We start from the raw sequence: 12055 nt of genomic DNA on the forward strand, positions 1-12055 counted from the left end.
GTACACGCAAATCATATCATCATATTTTTTTTTTCTCATAAAATGAATACGAATAACAAGGAGGGGGATCTTCTATCTAATTGCTACCTAGCCGTAGAATCACGGGCGGGGCGAGGGAGTGTTTGACAAGATGTGTGAGTCCGCAAGAGATCAAAAAAAGAAAGACAAACGGAGAACAGCGAAAGGGGGGGGGGGGGGGACGAACATGTCGGACTCGGGCAGTTCTGTAACGGGGGTCTGCGTATTTGGTGCATGTATCAGCTTGTCGGAACACCGTCCCGCTCGCTCGTAAATCTCCTCACGCCAAGATAGTCGGCGTGAAGATCGTCTTTCCAGCGTACGCCTCCAGCCCCTCGCCGCCGTACGACACCAACGGCGAGATCTCCAGGACCGGCGGGTCCTCCTTCTCGTTCTCGTTACTGCTCACCACCGTCGCACCCGCGGCCCGCGCCCAACGCACACACTGGTCCAGGATATGCGCGCGGGACGTCTCGGGCGAGTCCACGGGCTTCGCGGCGCCTGGGGCGTTCTTGAGCGGGGAGAACTCGTCGTTGCGGGGGACTTCGAGGACGGCCATGCGTTGGGTGAAGGGGAATACGTCAAAGATGAAGAGTTCCAATTTCACGCCGTTGTTTTGTGAGGGGGATACTTTTTCGCCCGTGGTGGTGTCGACGTGTTTGATCTTTTTGTGCGCGACGTGGTAGTCGAGTTCGGCTTCGAGGGCGTCGACGCGGTTGAGGAAGGCGGTGGTGTAAAAGTGGTTGGCGATGTTGGCGGCGTTGTAGAGGAGGGTGGAGGGGTCGTCTGGGCGGGTGGCTTCGGCGATCGCGGGGGGGATCTCGGAGTACTCGACGACTGCGAATTTGCCCGATCGGAGGCAGATGACGCCGACGGATTCGTTGGCGGACGCTTTGGGGACCGCTTTTGCGCCGCAGTCGGCGTCTTGGCCGACGCAGTAGCCGATGAAGACTGGGTCGGCGACTTTGACGAGGCAGTTGTCGACGCAGTAGGTGTGCACGTAGGGGATCTGGCGGCGTTCGAGGTCAGCGAGGACGCCTTCGCGGCGGAGTGCGGCGTAGATCCCGCCGTTCCCGTCGGGGGCGAGCGCGGGCGTGGATTTGGTTTCCATGAAGATTTTGCCGGTGGGGTCAAAGGCGGGTAGAACGCCTTGTTCGAAGAACATGACATTTTCAGGGTCCAGGCCAAAGAAGTTGTGTTTGCGGAAGTAGGAGGTTGTTGCTTCGCGTGTGGGGCCAGAGACCATGATGTACCACGGGATCACGACGTTTTCGGTGCCTTTCGAGTGGGCTTTTGCGGCTACCTTCTGGAGACGGATGATGCGCTCAGCTTGGAGTTGGAAGAGCGACTTTTTCGATGGCAGACCGATGTCTGAAAAGAAAGGATGAGATTGAGAAACTTTTGAAAAGCGAGATTGATGTGTGGGCCAAGCGCTCTTACCGTAACATCCTTTGGGGTCAGAGGAACCGAGACGTGTGCCTAACGAAATGGAGCGAAGGGTAAGCTCAAGGTAAGCTCAAGGGAGTCATGCACATATAACCGTGTCGAAGCGCGGAGCGATGCGGAGGTTGGATTGTTGAAACAATAGCCAGCTCGTAAGGAACTGGCCGGGCTCGCCTGCCTCAAGAACCGCGCTCCCATCGCAAACCATCGTCACGCTCAGTCTCTCAGTTCAAATCTAGGCTCGCTAGCGGTCGCATGCTGGGGCTCTGTCAGTCCGAAACTCACCCTGTCCACCAGCCAATAGGATCACGGCGACCTTATTCTGAGCAATCAGCTTGAGACCCTCGTTATACCAGCTGGCGACCTTTGCTTCGTTTGCTTTACCGATAGTCGACGCGAAAGCGGCCTCCGGCAGCGGCTCTAGCTCGTCCTTTGCGGCGGTTGCGGCAGCCTCGTCGGTTGGAGCGGTGGCCTTCTTGAAGATTCTGTTTACGCGGTCGACGTCTATTTTCGCGAGGTTGTCGAGGAGCTCTGCGCGGTCGTTTTGCGAGAGGGCGTCCCAGAAAGCAAAGACGTGACCCTGGCCGGCGTCTGTGAAGCGCTTGAGGAGGGTAGCGTGGTCGTGCAGTTGTGGAGCCATGTCTGTAGGCTGCGTATGTGTACGGTTGAGGGTGGGAAAGTTTGGGCGATGGGGGTCTATCGTGCAGTATATCTGGTTGCGCCCCCCAATTGGAGTGCGTTCGAGGCTTTCTCCCCTTCACACTCCTTCAGACTTCACAACGATCTCCGTATTATAGACGACAGGGGGTGAGTCTGAGGGTGAGTCACTCTCGACGCGTGCGTGACTCATCTTCTGAGGACTCTGAAGGTTCAACGCGGATTCTGGACGCGTTCGTTTGCTGCCCCCCCTCTTCTCCCTCTCATACTATCATGCATGCCTTCTCTCTTCCCGCAACTGCAACCGTCCATCCATGCCCAAAGAAATGGACGCTTTCAAGCACGCTTACCTCGCAAAATGCTCAGAACTCGCTATAGACCCTCACCGCGCGCTCACCGACCTCCTCCTCAGCAACCGCCCGCTCGCTCCTGCCTCAGATAGGGTTACTACTACAGCAAAAACTATCGACCTCCGCGGACAGTCGCTGACCCTCAAGGAATGCGCCGCTCTTTCCACCGCCTTGTCCCACGATGTCTACTTTTCCCGTGTCATCCTAGGTATGTTTCACGGGTGTTGGGATCGAGCCCTGGTCTGCGACGAGAACTCGTGCGTTTCGACCCAAAACATCCCATCTCTACCCCTATGTACATGTACAGCGGACACATTTCTGAACGACGAAGGCTGCATCCTGATTGCCGGCGGACTAAAGACAAACCACAGCGTCACGCATCTGGACGTGCGGGGAAACAGGTATGTCTCAAAAAGCCTCCGTTTCCGCCCCCCTCCTCCCAATGCTGCATGTTTAAAAACACGTAGCATCCGCGCAGATGGTGCGCTGGCTCTGGCTCAGATGCTCAAGGTCAACGGATCCCTGAAGAGGTAAGCGGCGAATCAAGTCACCTCATCTCAAGGCCAGACCCACCGCTAACCCCCGACATATCCCGGCAAAACAGCCTAGTCATGGAATGGAACTGCATAGGCATCTGGCAAGCCGGCATCCGCTCCCTCGCCGACGCGCTAGCCGTCAACCAGACCCTGGAAGACCTCGACCTGCGTAACAACAGCATCGGGCCCGATGGCGCACAGACGCTGGCTGTGGGGTTGCGGAATAACCAGTGTTTGAGGCGGTTAGGTGCGGTTCCCGCATGGGACGGCGGGTTCGAAAAACTGTGACGGAGCTTTTTTGTCCTCACCCATGTTGTATCCCCTAGATCTCCGCTGGAATCATATCGGCTTATTGGGGAGCAAAGCCATCGCCGACCTGCTAAAATGGAACACAACATTGGAAGAGATCCAGCTGAACGGGAACGAGGTGCCTGAGGAGATGGCCAAAGTCATAGGTACCGGCCCCTTAACACCAAAATATTCCCTCCAAATCCCCACCCTCACCCCTCCCGCACCCCAGCCGTAGCCCTCGACCGCAACGCCTCCGCCCGCAAACACACCCTCCTCCACCTCGCGCACGCCTCCGACCTCGCCCAAACCGTCTCCCTCCTCGACGCCAACCACCGGGACGTTCTCACCGACCTGCGCTCCGATCTCCTCGCCAAGCAAAAACAGCTAGACGCCGCTTGTAGGAATGCCGCAAAGTCGAGCGAGGCGTACAGGGTGCTTGAGGGACGACTCAGGAGGATGGAGCGGGAGGCGAGGGAGGTTGGCGACGGGGTTGGGAGGGAACGGGAGGAGTTGAGGAGGAGGTTGGAGGAGGTTGCGAGGGAACTTGGGGCGGAGCGTGAGGTAGGGTGTTGTTGTAACTTTCCCCCCTGGTTCATTTTTCCAGTGGGGTCTACATAGTATGGGTGATAGCCCCCCCCGACTGACTCTCATCTTCTCATGCCCGCAGGCCCACCATCAGACATCGCTCCTCCTCTCCAAATCGCAATCCGACACCAAACGCACCCAACTTGAACTCGACTCGGTGCGCTGCGACGCCGACGCGCGGATCGAAGGCCTAAAGCAGGATCTGAAACGTGTAGTGGAGGAGCTGGAGAGGGCGAGGGAGAAGGGGCGGACTCGGGAGGTTTTGTGGGATGGTAATGTTGGGGGTGGTTTCTGGGGGCTGGTTGGAGGGACATTTCTGACTTACCCGGGCTTGGCGTCGTTGGGGTGGTGTGGTTGATAGAACAAGCTAAACGCACACATGCGGAACACGAGGAAGCCATCCGGGCCGCGGTAGCAGCGACCGAATCCGAGTGGCGGGGGCGTGTGCAGAAGCTGGAGGAGAAGTTACGCAGGGTTGAGAGTAGTCATACCACCCTTGAGGAGGTTTGTGGACTGCCTGCCGATGGATTCAGATTCACATGGGATGGGAGTTGGGGCGATGCCTGATACCAAATCACGCCTTGCAGGATCTCCAAACCCTCAAAAGCAAGCACACGCTCGAAAACCGGCAGTGGGCGGATAAACTCTCCGCAGCAGAAACCCAAGCCCGACGAGACGCCGTAACGTATCATATATCCCCCCTCCCCAATCGCCCTCTATCCACGCTAACCCTCCTTGCCCCACCCACAGGCCGCGCACCAAACCTCCCTCGAGAAAACCATCACAACCCTGCAAACCCAACTCGCAACCCTCCAAGCAACCCACGACGCCCTGCTCCCCACCCACGCCCGTCTCACCGCCGCGCGGGACGCCCTCGCCGCCCAACTCGCCGCGCAGACCACCGAGATCACGTCCCTGCGCGCCCAACTGAGCGACGCAACCACCCACCTAACCTCCGCGCAGTCCGCGTCCACCCAAACCGAAGCGCGGCTCGCCTCCCTCACGGCCGAGCTCGCCACAGCGCGCAGTCAGCTAACGCAACGCGACGCGGAGACCGCCCGACTCCGCGCCGAGATCCATCGCACGACCAGCGAGGTGGGGAGGCTGGAGGCTGAGGTCGGGCGGTGGAAACGCGAGGCGAGGGAGAGGGAGGAGGAGGGCGTGAAGGCGGTGGAGGAGATTGTGGTGCTGGTGAGCGAGAGGGCGAGGAGGAGGAGGGGGGACGTGCGGTGATGTGGGTTAGTGCGCTGGGGGGATTGGGTGATGCGGAGGGTGCGGGCCCCACCCCGTCCATTGGGGTCAGCTGGGATTGGGATCCGCCCGGTTCGGGGGTGCATGTACTGATGGGAAAGCTGGGGATGCTTCATGCCCATGGTTTCGGGTTTGGTTGTATGTCGCCAATAACCAAAAAACCGCCCGCCCCCCTCCCCCCCCCCCCCCCCCCCCCCCCCCGGCAACTGGGCGGATGGCGTTGAGGAGCAGCAGCGAGGCCATCATCTTCCAGCTTTCTGTTGGCTGTTATGCCTCACGCACGGACTTCACTATATATATGCCTACTGCAAATATACGTCGCATACATACATACGCGCGGCCGAACTCGTCTGTCATTGACCAAGCCGACAGATGGATATGATTCTGTGACTCCAACACGCACCATATATAAACACAGACCCTGACCTACATCCCATATATGTACGCCGTAACATCGCGAGGTTCCGGTGGCATATACACATCACCTCCCCCCGGTTCGTACGCGGTGACTGATCCTAACCCCGCGCCCGTAAATGTCGGGGGTTTCACTCGTACGGCTCATTTCTCTTGTCGAAACTCACTCATTCGGGCGAGGTTGTTCACCTCATCCCACTCATCCGCCTTCCGCCGGCGGCGTTGTTGGTTCGTGTAGCGGGCGGGGATTTCGGGCGGAGGAGTTCGATATCTTCCGCAAGAGAATACAATGAATAACCCCCCTCGTCGCGCTCGCTCGCACAAACCACACAAACCTACCGGGTGTCGTAGCCACCAACCCGCCGGCCCTCACGCCCCCGCTTGCCGTCGCATCCGCTCCGGCAAACCACGCCCTGTACGCCCCCGCGTTCTAGTTGCTGCAGCTGACCCCCAGCCCGGCGGTCACCCACCCGCGGCGGATGTTCGCGTCGCCGCCGAACAGCTCCAGCCGCCGCCGGCCCATGCAGAACCGCTCGATCAGCGCGTACAGCTCCGTGGGCTTGGACGGGAGCCGGTGCGGGGGCTCTTCGGCGATGAGGACCTCGGTGTCGACGTTGCACTGTGTGTGTGCGAGGGGTGAGTGGGGGTGGGGGAGACGACACGGGCGGGGGGATGTCCAGTACGCACGTGGATGAAATGCCCGTCGGTGGACCGGCGCACGGTGCCCTTGATTCCCATCAGACAGTGTTCCTTGGAGTGTTGGAGGACCGACGGTGGGGATATCAACGTCGTGCCCTTTCACAAAAAAAACCCCAACGTTAGCAACCCCACCCCATCCGGCTGCCCCCCCCAACACACACACAACACCCACCTCCCACGTCCGATTGGTCTTGATCCACGTGATATCCTCACACCGCCTGTACCCCCACTTAGCCAGCAGCTCCCTGCCCCTGTCGAGCCCGTCGCGGTTGCCGACCCAGATGAACAGGAACGAGGGCGTCGCGGCAATGTCCTCGATGCGCAGGTCCGCGATCTCGCGCCACGTCCAGTACGCGCGGAGCGGGTCCGGGGTGTGCGTCACGGTTGCCGGGGACCATTCGCAGTATCTGCCAGGGAGCATTGGAGTAACCATGGAGGTGTATGAGAGAACAGCGGGATGGACAGGACAGTACAGTGCAGTACGTACTCCTCCAACGGCGGATCAATCAGCACGACATCGAACCGCTGGCCCTTGAACACATCGCCCAGCTTCTGCTTCCGCAGATCCGCGCGGACGTACATGGGCGGGGTGGCGTAGTCGTTGACGACGTCGGCCTTGAGACGGGTGAGGGTGGCGAGTTTGGGGTGCTCGATGTAGCGATTGGGGAGGGCGGGTTCGCGGATGTAGTTTTGCGGGCGGTGGTGGGTGTTGACGTGGTTTTGCATGTAGTCGTTGCGGATGGGTCGCGGTGGCGGCTGGGCGTGCTGGTATGGGCGGGGATGGTTTTGAGGGGAGATCCGCTGGGGACATTGAGGCGGGGTGGCTGGCAAGCTTCACTCACATTGCTTTCAGGTGTATGTGTAGCAGTAGGACCGCCCGATGGCATAGATTCCCCACTTCCGACACCACCTAGCACAGCCCTTCTCCGTTCCAAACGGGCGCGCAACGTTTCATGAAGGTCACCCTCATCCTCTTCGGTGTGCTCGGAGCTCTCAATCGGTTGTTCGGGGAGGACGAGAGCGGAAACCGGATGGGATGCTGCCATTTTGGGTGAAGGATGCCTGAGTTTCTGTGAGGAGTTGATGAGTATTGTGCGAGCTGGAATAGAGTTTATTCCCCGTCTCCACACTTTTTTCGCACGGGTGGAATGACAGTATTTGCGGACGAGCGGAGGGCGGTCAAAACAGTGACATTTTTTGGGTGTGACAGTGCAGGTACCACACTACAAGTGCACCAACGACAGCATGGACCGCGACGGCTACTACGACAAGGACTTCATTCCCTACGATGACAACCCGTTGGCCTCTGGAGAGTACGGCCCTCATCTCATCAAGGGCAAGGGCGGAAACTCGGGATCGAACAACTCCAACTCGTGGTTCGGTCTTCCACAGGGATCGGCGACAGCAGGTCGCACAGACCTCGCCGATGATCCTTTCGGTTACGGAATCTGAACACCCCAAGGCAAACTTCAGGCCGTCAGAGAGCCTTCCCATTTTTACATGGACACAAATGTGATTCTGCTCTACTAGATGCGCTACTACAACAGGGATGCACTCAGCACGATCAACATGGCGACGATCGTGTATTCGATGATCCACGGTCATGGCGGACCCGCACCGTTTGCCAGGATCGCCTAGGACCCAAGAGTAGCATAGTTCACTCAAGATAGAGAGACATTACACCTTCTCGCTGGACCTACGATTGGACTTTGGGGTATAAAAACCTCGAACTACAGGGAATCGTATTAAAATCTAAGTTCACGCGATACATCCGAGACAGGATTTCCAGGTTCAAAAGTAATCAACAAGAATGGGTTTAAAGACGCCCCGAGGTGTGTATGTAGCAACCAGGAACGGTGCCCTAACGTAAGGCGGCTTCCGAAAGGCTTGGATACCCATAAAGTCCCCACAAAGTGCCTTTAAAGGTTTCAACATTTTCGGTGATCACGAATCCCTTCCATCAGGCTCTTGCTATTGATTCCTGCTACCGACCCGCACCCACCCACCCACCACCCACCACTGCAATGTCCTCCTCCCGTCTCTCCCCTCTCTCCTCCCGTCTAAAAGGCCCCATCCTCTCCCTCGACCAGGTACGCCCTCCCCCTCCAATTGGCTACCCAACCCCCCACCCCCCCATTCCCCAACTCACCCTCGCTCTCCCGCCCCTAGTTCCTAACCCGCCAAAAAGTCCTCACCCTCTACCGCTCAATCCTGCGTCTCTCAAAACACCTCCCACCCTCCGACGCCGCCTTTGTGCGCGAGTGGGCCCGTTCGGACTTCGATCGGTACCGGAATGTGGATGTCGGGGATGTGGACCGGATTAGGATGTTGTTGAGTCAGGGGATGGTGCAGTTGAGGACGTTGGAGACGAGTGTTACGTTGGCTAAGAGGGGTGGTGGGAGTTGAGAGAGGCAGGGGAGGCGTTTGTGGGTTGGAGGAGGCATGCGGAAGAGCGAATTACGGTGCAGCAGTTCCGAGCAGAGAAGAATCTCGCTGGGGTGAGCTGGCTCTAGCCCAGGATCTCTCCGCGCCCCGAAGACTGTTACTCGGCGACGATGCTCACACTTCGCTAGCGCCACCGCGGATTCTCGACATTGTGGATATGGACTCGTATCCGACTTGCAAACGAATCGTTGCAAGCCGACGGTCGAGCGACGACATGAACATGCGCGCATAGTGCCGTTTCCCATGGGGTTGCGGCACTCGGGATAGCTGCACGCAGATGGGAGCTTGGACTGGGGTTCTTGCGAGTCGTGAACGGTGGAGGAGGAACAACGGGGGAGCGTTGACCGCGCGGATATAGCGGCATTAGGCTGCATGGAGCTGTTCGGAGCGGTGCACACTGGCAATGGCTCTGAGCGAAATGGGGTGAAGCAGATGACGGTTTTCCTGGGGAACATAGTCTAGCTGTAGCCTAGAACTGCTTGCCGGGAAGTGATCGGCATGTGGGGAAAGGAAGGGATCCATACTTGGATTTGTGGCATTGGAAAGCGTGGGAGCTCGCTCTTGGCGGTGTGCACTCGGCAATCCCATCAATGCGAGCCGGGACTTGGCACAGGCGCAAAAAGTAGTTGATTGATTAGGGAATAATTTTGGCATGCCATATCGTCTTTTGCACCCGATGCTTTCGAAAACAATGCGGGTTGGACCGTTGGAGGGTGCCACCGATGGCCTCCAAACAACCCCGTAAGGCGTCATGCTTTCAGTGCTTTTTCAGTAACTTCAGTTAGTAGCTGAAGTTACCCTCTTTTCTGAAGTGTGCAGCGAGAGAAGGGGGGGCACTTGTTACGCGGTTTTCCACTCGCAAGTCGGCATTCTTTCGGAGTTTTGAAATTCCCCAACCCAGAGCGCCCATCATTGCTGGGGCAAGACCACCCCGTTAACCACAGCCTAGAATGGCTTCCAAAGGAAGCGACTTCCTAAGTAAGTGCGTCTGGCCCCCTCCGTCCCGTCCCTGCCTTCTCCCCACCACTCCATTCACTCACCCCCTCTCATCCCGCAGGTCTGCTCGTTGCATCCCGCGCCGTCCTAAACTCCATCGCACGCACCCAACGGGACGGGGTGGTGCACTATGCGCGGACGTCGAGTATCCCACGGGCTGTGTCGGAGGTGTGGGATGCGAGACGGGCGCATGGTGTTGGGCAGAAAGTGGGGACGGAGGCAGGACGGGAGGCAGGAGGGGCGGGTAGTGAGCCGGTGACGTACGCGACGCCGGTTGGCGTGAAGATGGGAGGAGTGGAAGAGGCGGAGAGAGCAGGGGCTAGGGTGTCGACGGCTGGTGTGGTGGAGGTATGTGATTCTGTCGGGATGGCCAGTTACGGGAAGTAAGCCGACGCCATTTTGCCAAAAAGACTCCGCCACAATCGAAACCGGCACCACCGACCCCCGCGACGTATCCATCCCCTCTGCTATCTACGAAAGACGAAGTTCCAGTAACAGCAGCAACACCCACGTCTCCGGCGTCTTCGACAGATCCGATAGCGGATGCGGCTGCCTCGATACCCGAGTCACCTTTGCAACCGAGGGCGCCGTTGCGGCAGTCGAGAGTGCCTGCGAGTCGGGTTGGGCGGTTGTGGCATTACGGGAGTGAGTTTGTAACAATTGCTGTTCGTTGTCGTTTCCGAGCGACTCTGACGAGTGAGGGACTGATTTCGTCAAATAGGTCTAGTAGCTGGCGTCGGCGTCGGTACATTTGGGGAGGCAATCAAACGCGCAACGGGGATGTCTGAAGGAGGTTTGTTGGTTTTGATACATAAGACTGTCACTGCTGGTGGTGTTCTCGGTGTCTAAACTTCCTCATCGGTCACGGTTTTAAGGGGGCAGCCCAGTGTTGAGTCAGAAGAATGTACAGCGAATCGTTAGCAAGCTGTCGCAGATGCGAGGGGCTGCTCTAAAGCTGGGCCAGATGCTGAGTATTCAGGGTATGTGCCTTGTCGGAGGCCAGGAGGCCGGGCGGGGAAACAGCCTCTCATACTCTCGTCTGCAATAGACAACTCGATGCTTCCGAAAGAGTTGGAAGATATACTGCTGCGGGTGCAGAATAGTGCAAACTACATGCCAGACTCTCAGCTACAGGTACGGAGAATCATATCCGCTCACCACCCGTTTTCCGAAAGGTTACTCAGTCTTATAGTGTACAGTTGACGCTCCGAAAAGAACTGGGCGACGACTGGCGCGCCCAATTCTCCACCTTCGACATGATGCCCCTTGCCGCCGCCTCCATCGGCCAAGTGCACCGCGCCACCCTCCCCTCCGGCCTCGCCGTCGCCGTCAAAGTCCAATACCCCGGCGTCGCTTCCAGCATCGACTCCGACCTCGACAACCTCCGCACCCTCATCCTCTTCTCCAATTTCCTCCCCAAGGGCCTCTACCTCGACAATACCATCCGCGTCGCGCGCAAGGAACTCGCCTGGGAATGCGATTACACCCGTGAAGCCGCCGCTATGTCCCGGTTCGCATCCCTCATCGCCGACGACGCTGAATCATACCACGTACCCAAAGTCATCCCGCACCTCAGCACCCGCCAAATCCTCACCACGGAGTTCGTCACAGGCACTCCGCTCGGCTCGCCGCTCATCGCGGCCCTCCCCCAACACACACGGGACTCGATCGCCGAACGTGTCCTCCGTCTCTGCCTCCGCGAGGTGTTTGAGTTCCGGTTCATGCAGACCGACCCGAACTGGAGCAATTTCCTTTACGATGTCGCCACGGATCGGTTGCATCTATTGGATTTTGGAGCGGCGAGGGAGTTTAGCGGGGAGTTTGTGGAGGACTATAGAAAGGTGTTGCAGTGTGCGGCCAAGGGGGATCGTGAGGGGTGTGCGCATTGGTCGACGGTGTTGGGATTCCTCACGGGGGTCGAGAGTGTGGTACGTTTTACGTTTGTGTGTCGTCTGTCTCAATTCCACCCCCGCGCCTAAACTAACCTGATTTATCACAGCAAATGACAAACGCCCACGTGAACTCCATCCTAACCCTCGCCGAGCCCTTCTCGTCCACCTCCCCCACCGTGTACGATTTCGCAACGCAAGACGTGACGACCCGCGTGCGCGCCGAGATCCCGCTCATGCTGCGCGAGCGGCTCACCCCGCCGCCGGACGAGACGTACTCGCTGCATCGGAAACTGAGTGGGGCGTTTCTGTTGTGTGCGAAGCTGAGGGCGAGGGTTAGGTGTAGGGAGGTTTTTGAGCGGTTTGCTTATCGGTAGATTCTGTGGCCCCCCGGCAGGGAGGGGGGGGGGGGAGTGGATGCGTATGTGTAGATGACCAGAGAAAGGGATATATATCCCTGCGGCGTAGATTAGAGCGTTTG

General features: G+C 58.4%; 4 protein-coding genes across 4 annotated transcripts; 3 read left to right on the top strand and 1 right to left on the bottom strand.

Moving 5' to 3' along the window:
* Positions 1-4: 4 nt before the first annotated feature.
* Positions 5-2206, bottom strand: EV422DRAFT_530429 (nucleotide-diphospho-sugar transferase). Its single transcript, XM_053070394.1, has 3 exons — positions 1747-2206; positions 1459-1497; positions 5-1389 (listed from the first exon to the last, which is right to left on the bottom strand). Exons 1-3 carry the CDS (start codon positions 2099-2101, stop codon positions 299-301), a joined length of 1485 nt encoding a protein of 494 aa, XP_052925534.1. The 5' UTR covers positions 2102-2206; the 3' UTR covers positions 5-298.
* Positions 2207-2371: 165 nt separating this feature from the next.
* Positions 2372-5332, top strand: EV422DRAFT_530436 (uncharacterized protein). Its single transcript, XM_053070395.1, has 10 exons — positions 2372-2676; positions 2776-2869; positions 2936-2998; positions 3073-3251; positions 3331-3459; positions 3525-3856; positions 3963-4152; positions 4242-4384; positions 4468-4560; positions 4631-5332. The coding sequence occupies exons 1-10, from the start codon at positions 2433-2435 to the stop codon at positions 5111-5113; spliced, it is 1950 nt and encodes a 649-aa protein (XP_052925535.1). The 5' UTR covers positions 2372-2432; the 3' UTR covers positions 5114-5332.
* Positions 5333-8268: 2936 nt separating this feature from the next.
* Positions 8269-8650, top strand: EV422DRAFT_506569 (LYR motif-containing protein 2; the record flags this gene model as incomplete). Its single annotated transcript, XM_053068570.1, has 2 exons — positions 8269-8334; positions 8414-8650. 2 exons carry the CDS (start codon positions 8269-8271, stop codon positions 8648-8650), a joined length of 303 nt encoding a protein of 100 aa, XP_052925536.1.
* A 989-nt stretch (positions 8651-9639) lies between these two features.
* Positions 9640-11951, top strand: EV422DRAFT_506570 (molecular chaperone; the record flags this gene model as incomplete). The annotated part of the gene is made up of 8 exons (XM_053068571.1): positions 9640-9667; positions 9747-10033; positions 10060-10330; positions 10407-10478; positions 10561-10665; positions 10734-10819; positions 10870-11613; positions 11685-11951. 8 exons carry the CDS (start codon positions 9640-9642, stop codon positions 11949-11951), a joined length of 1860 nt encoding a protein of 619 aa, XP_052925537.1.
* Between the last annotated feature and the right edge of the window lie 104 nt (positions 11952-12055).

Source organism: Fimicolochytrium jonesii (genome assembly GCF_025526975.1).
Source record: "Fimicolochytrium jonesii strain JEL569 chromosome Unknown EV422scaffold_12, whole genome shotgun sequence".
Classification (NCBI taxonomy): Eukaryota; Fungi; Chytridiomycota; class Chytridiomycetes; order Spizellomycetales; family Powellomycetaceae; genus Fimicolochytrium; species Fimicolochytrium jonesii.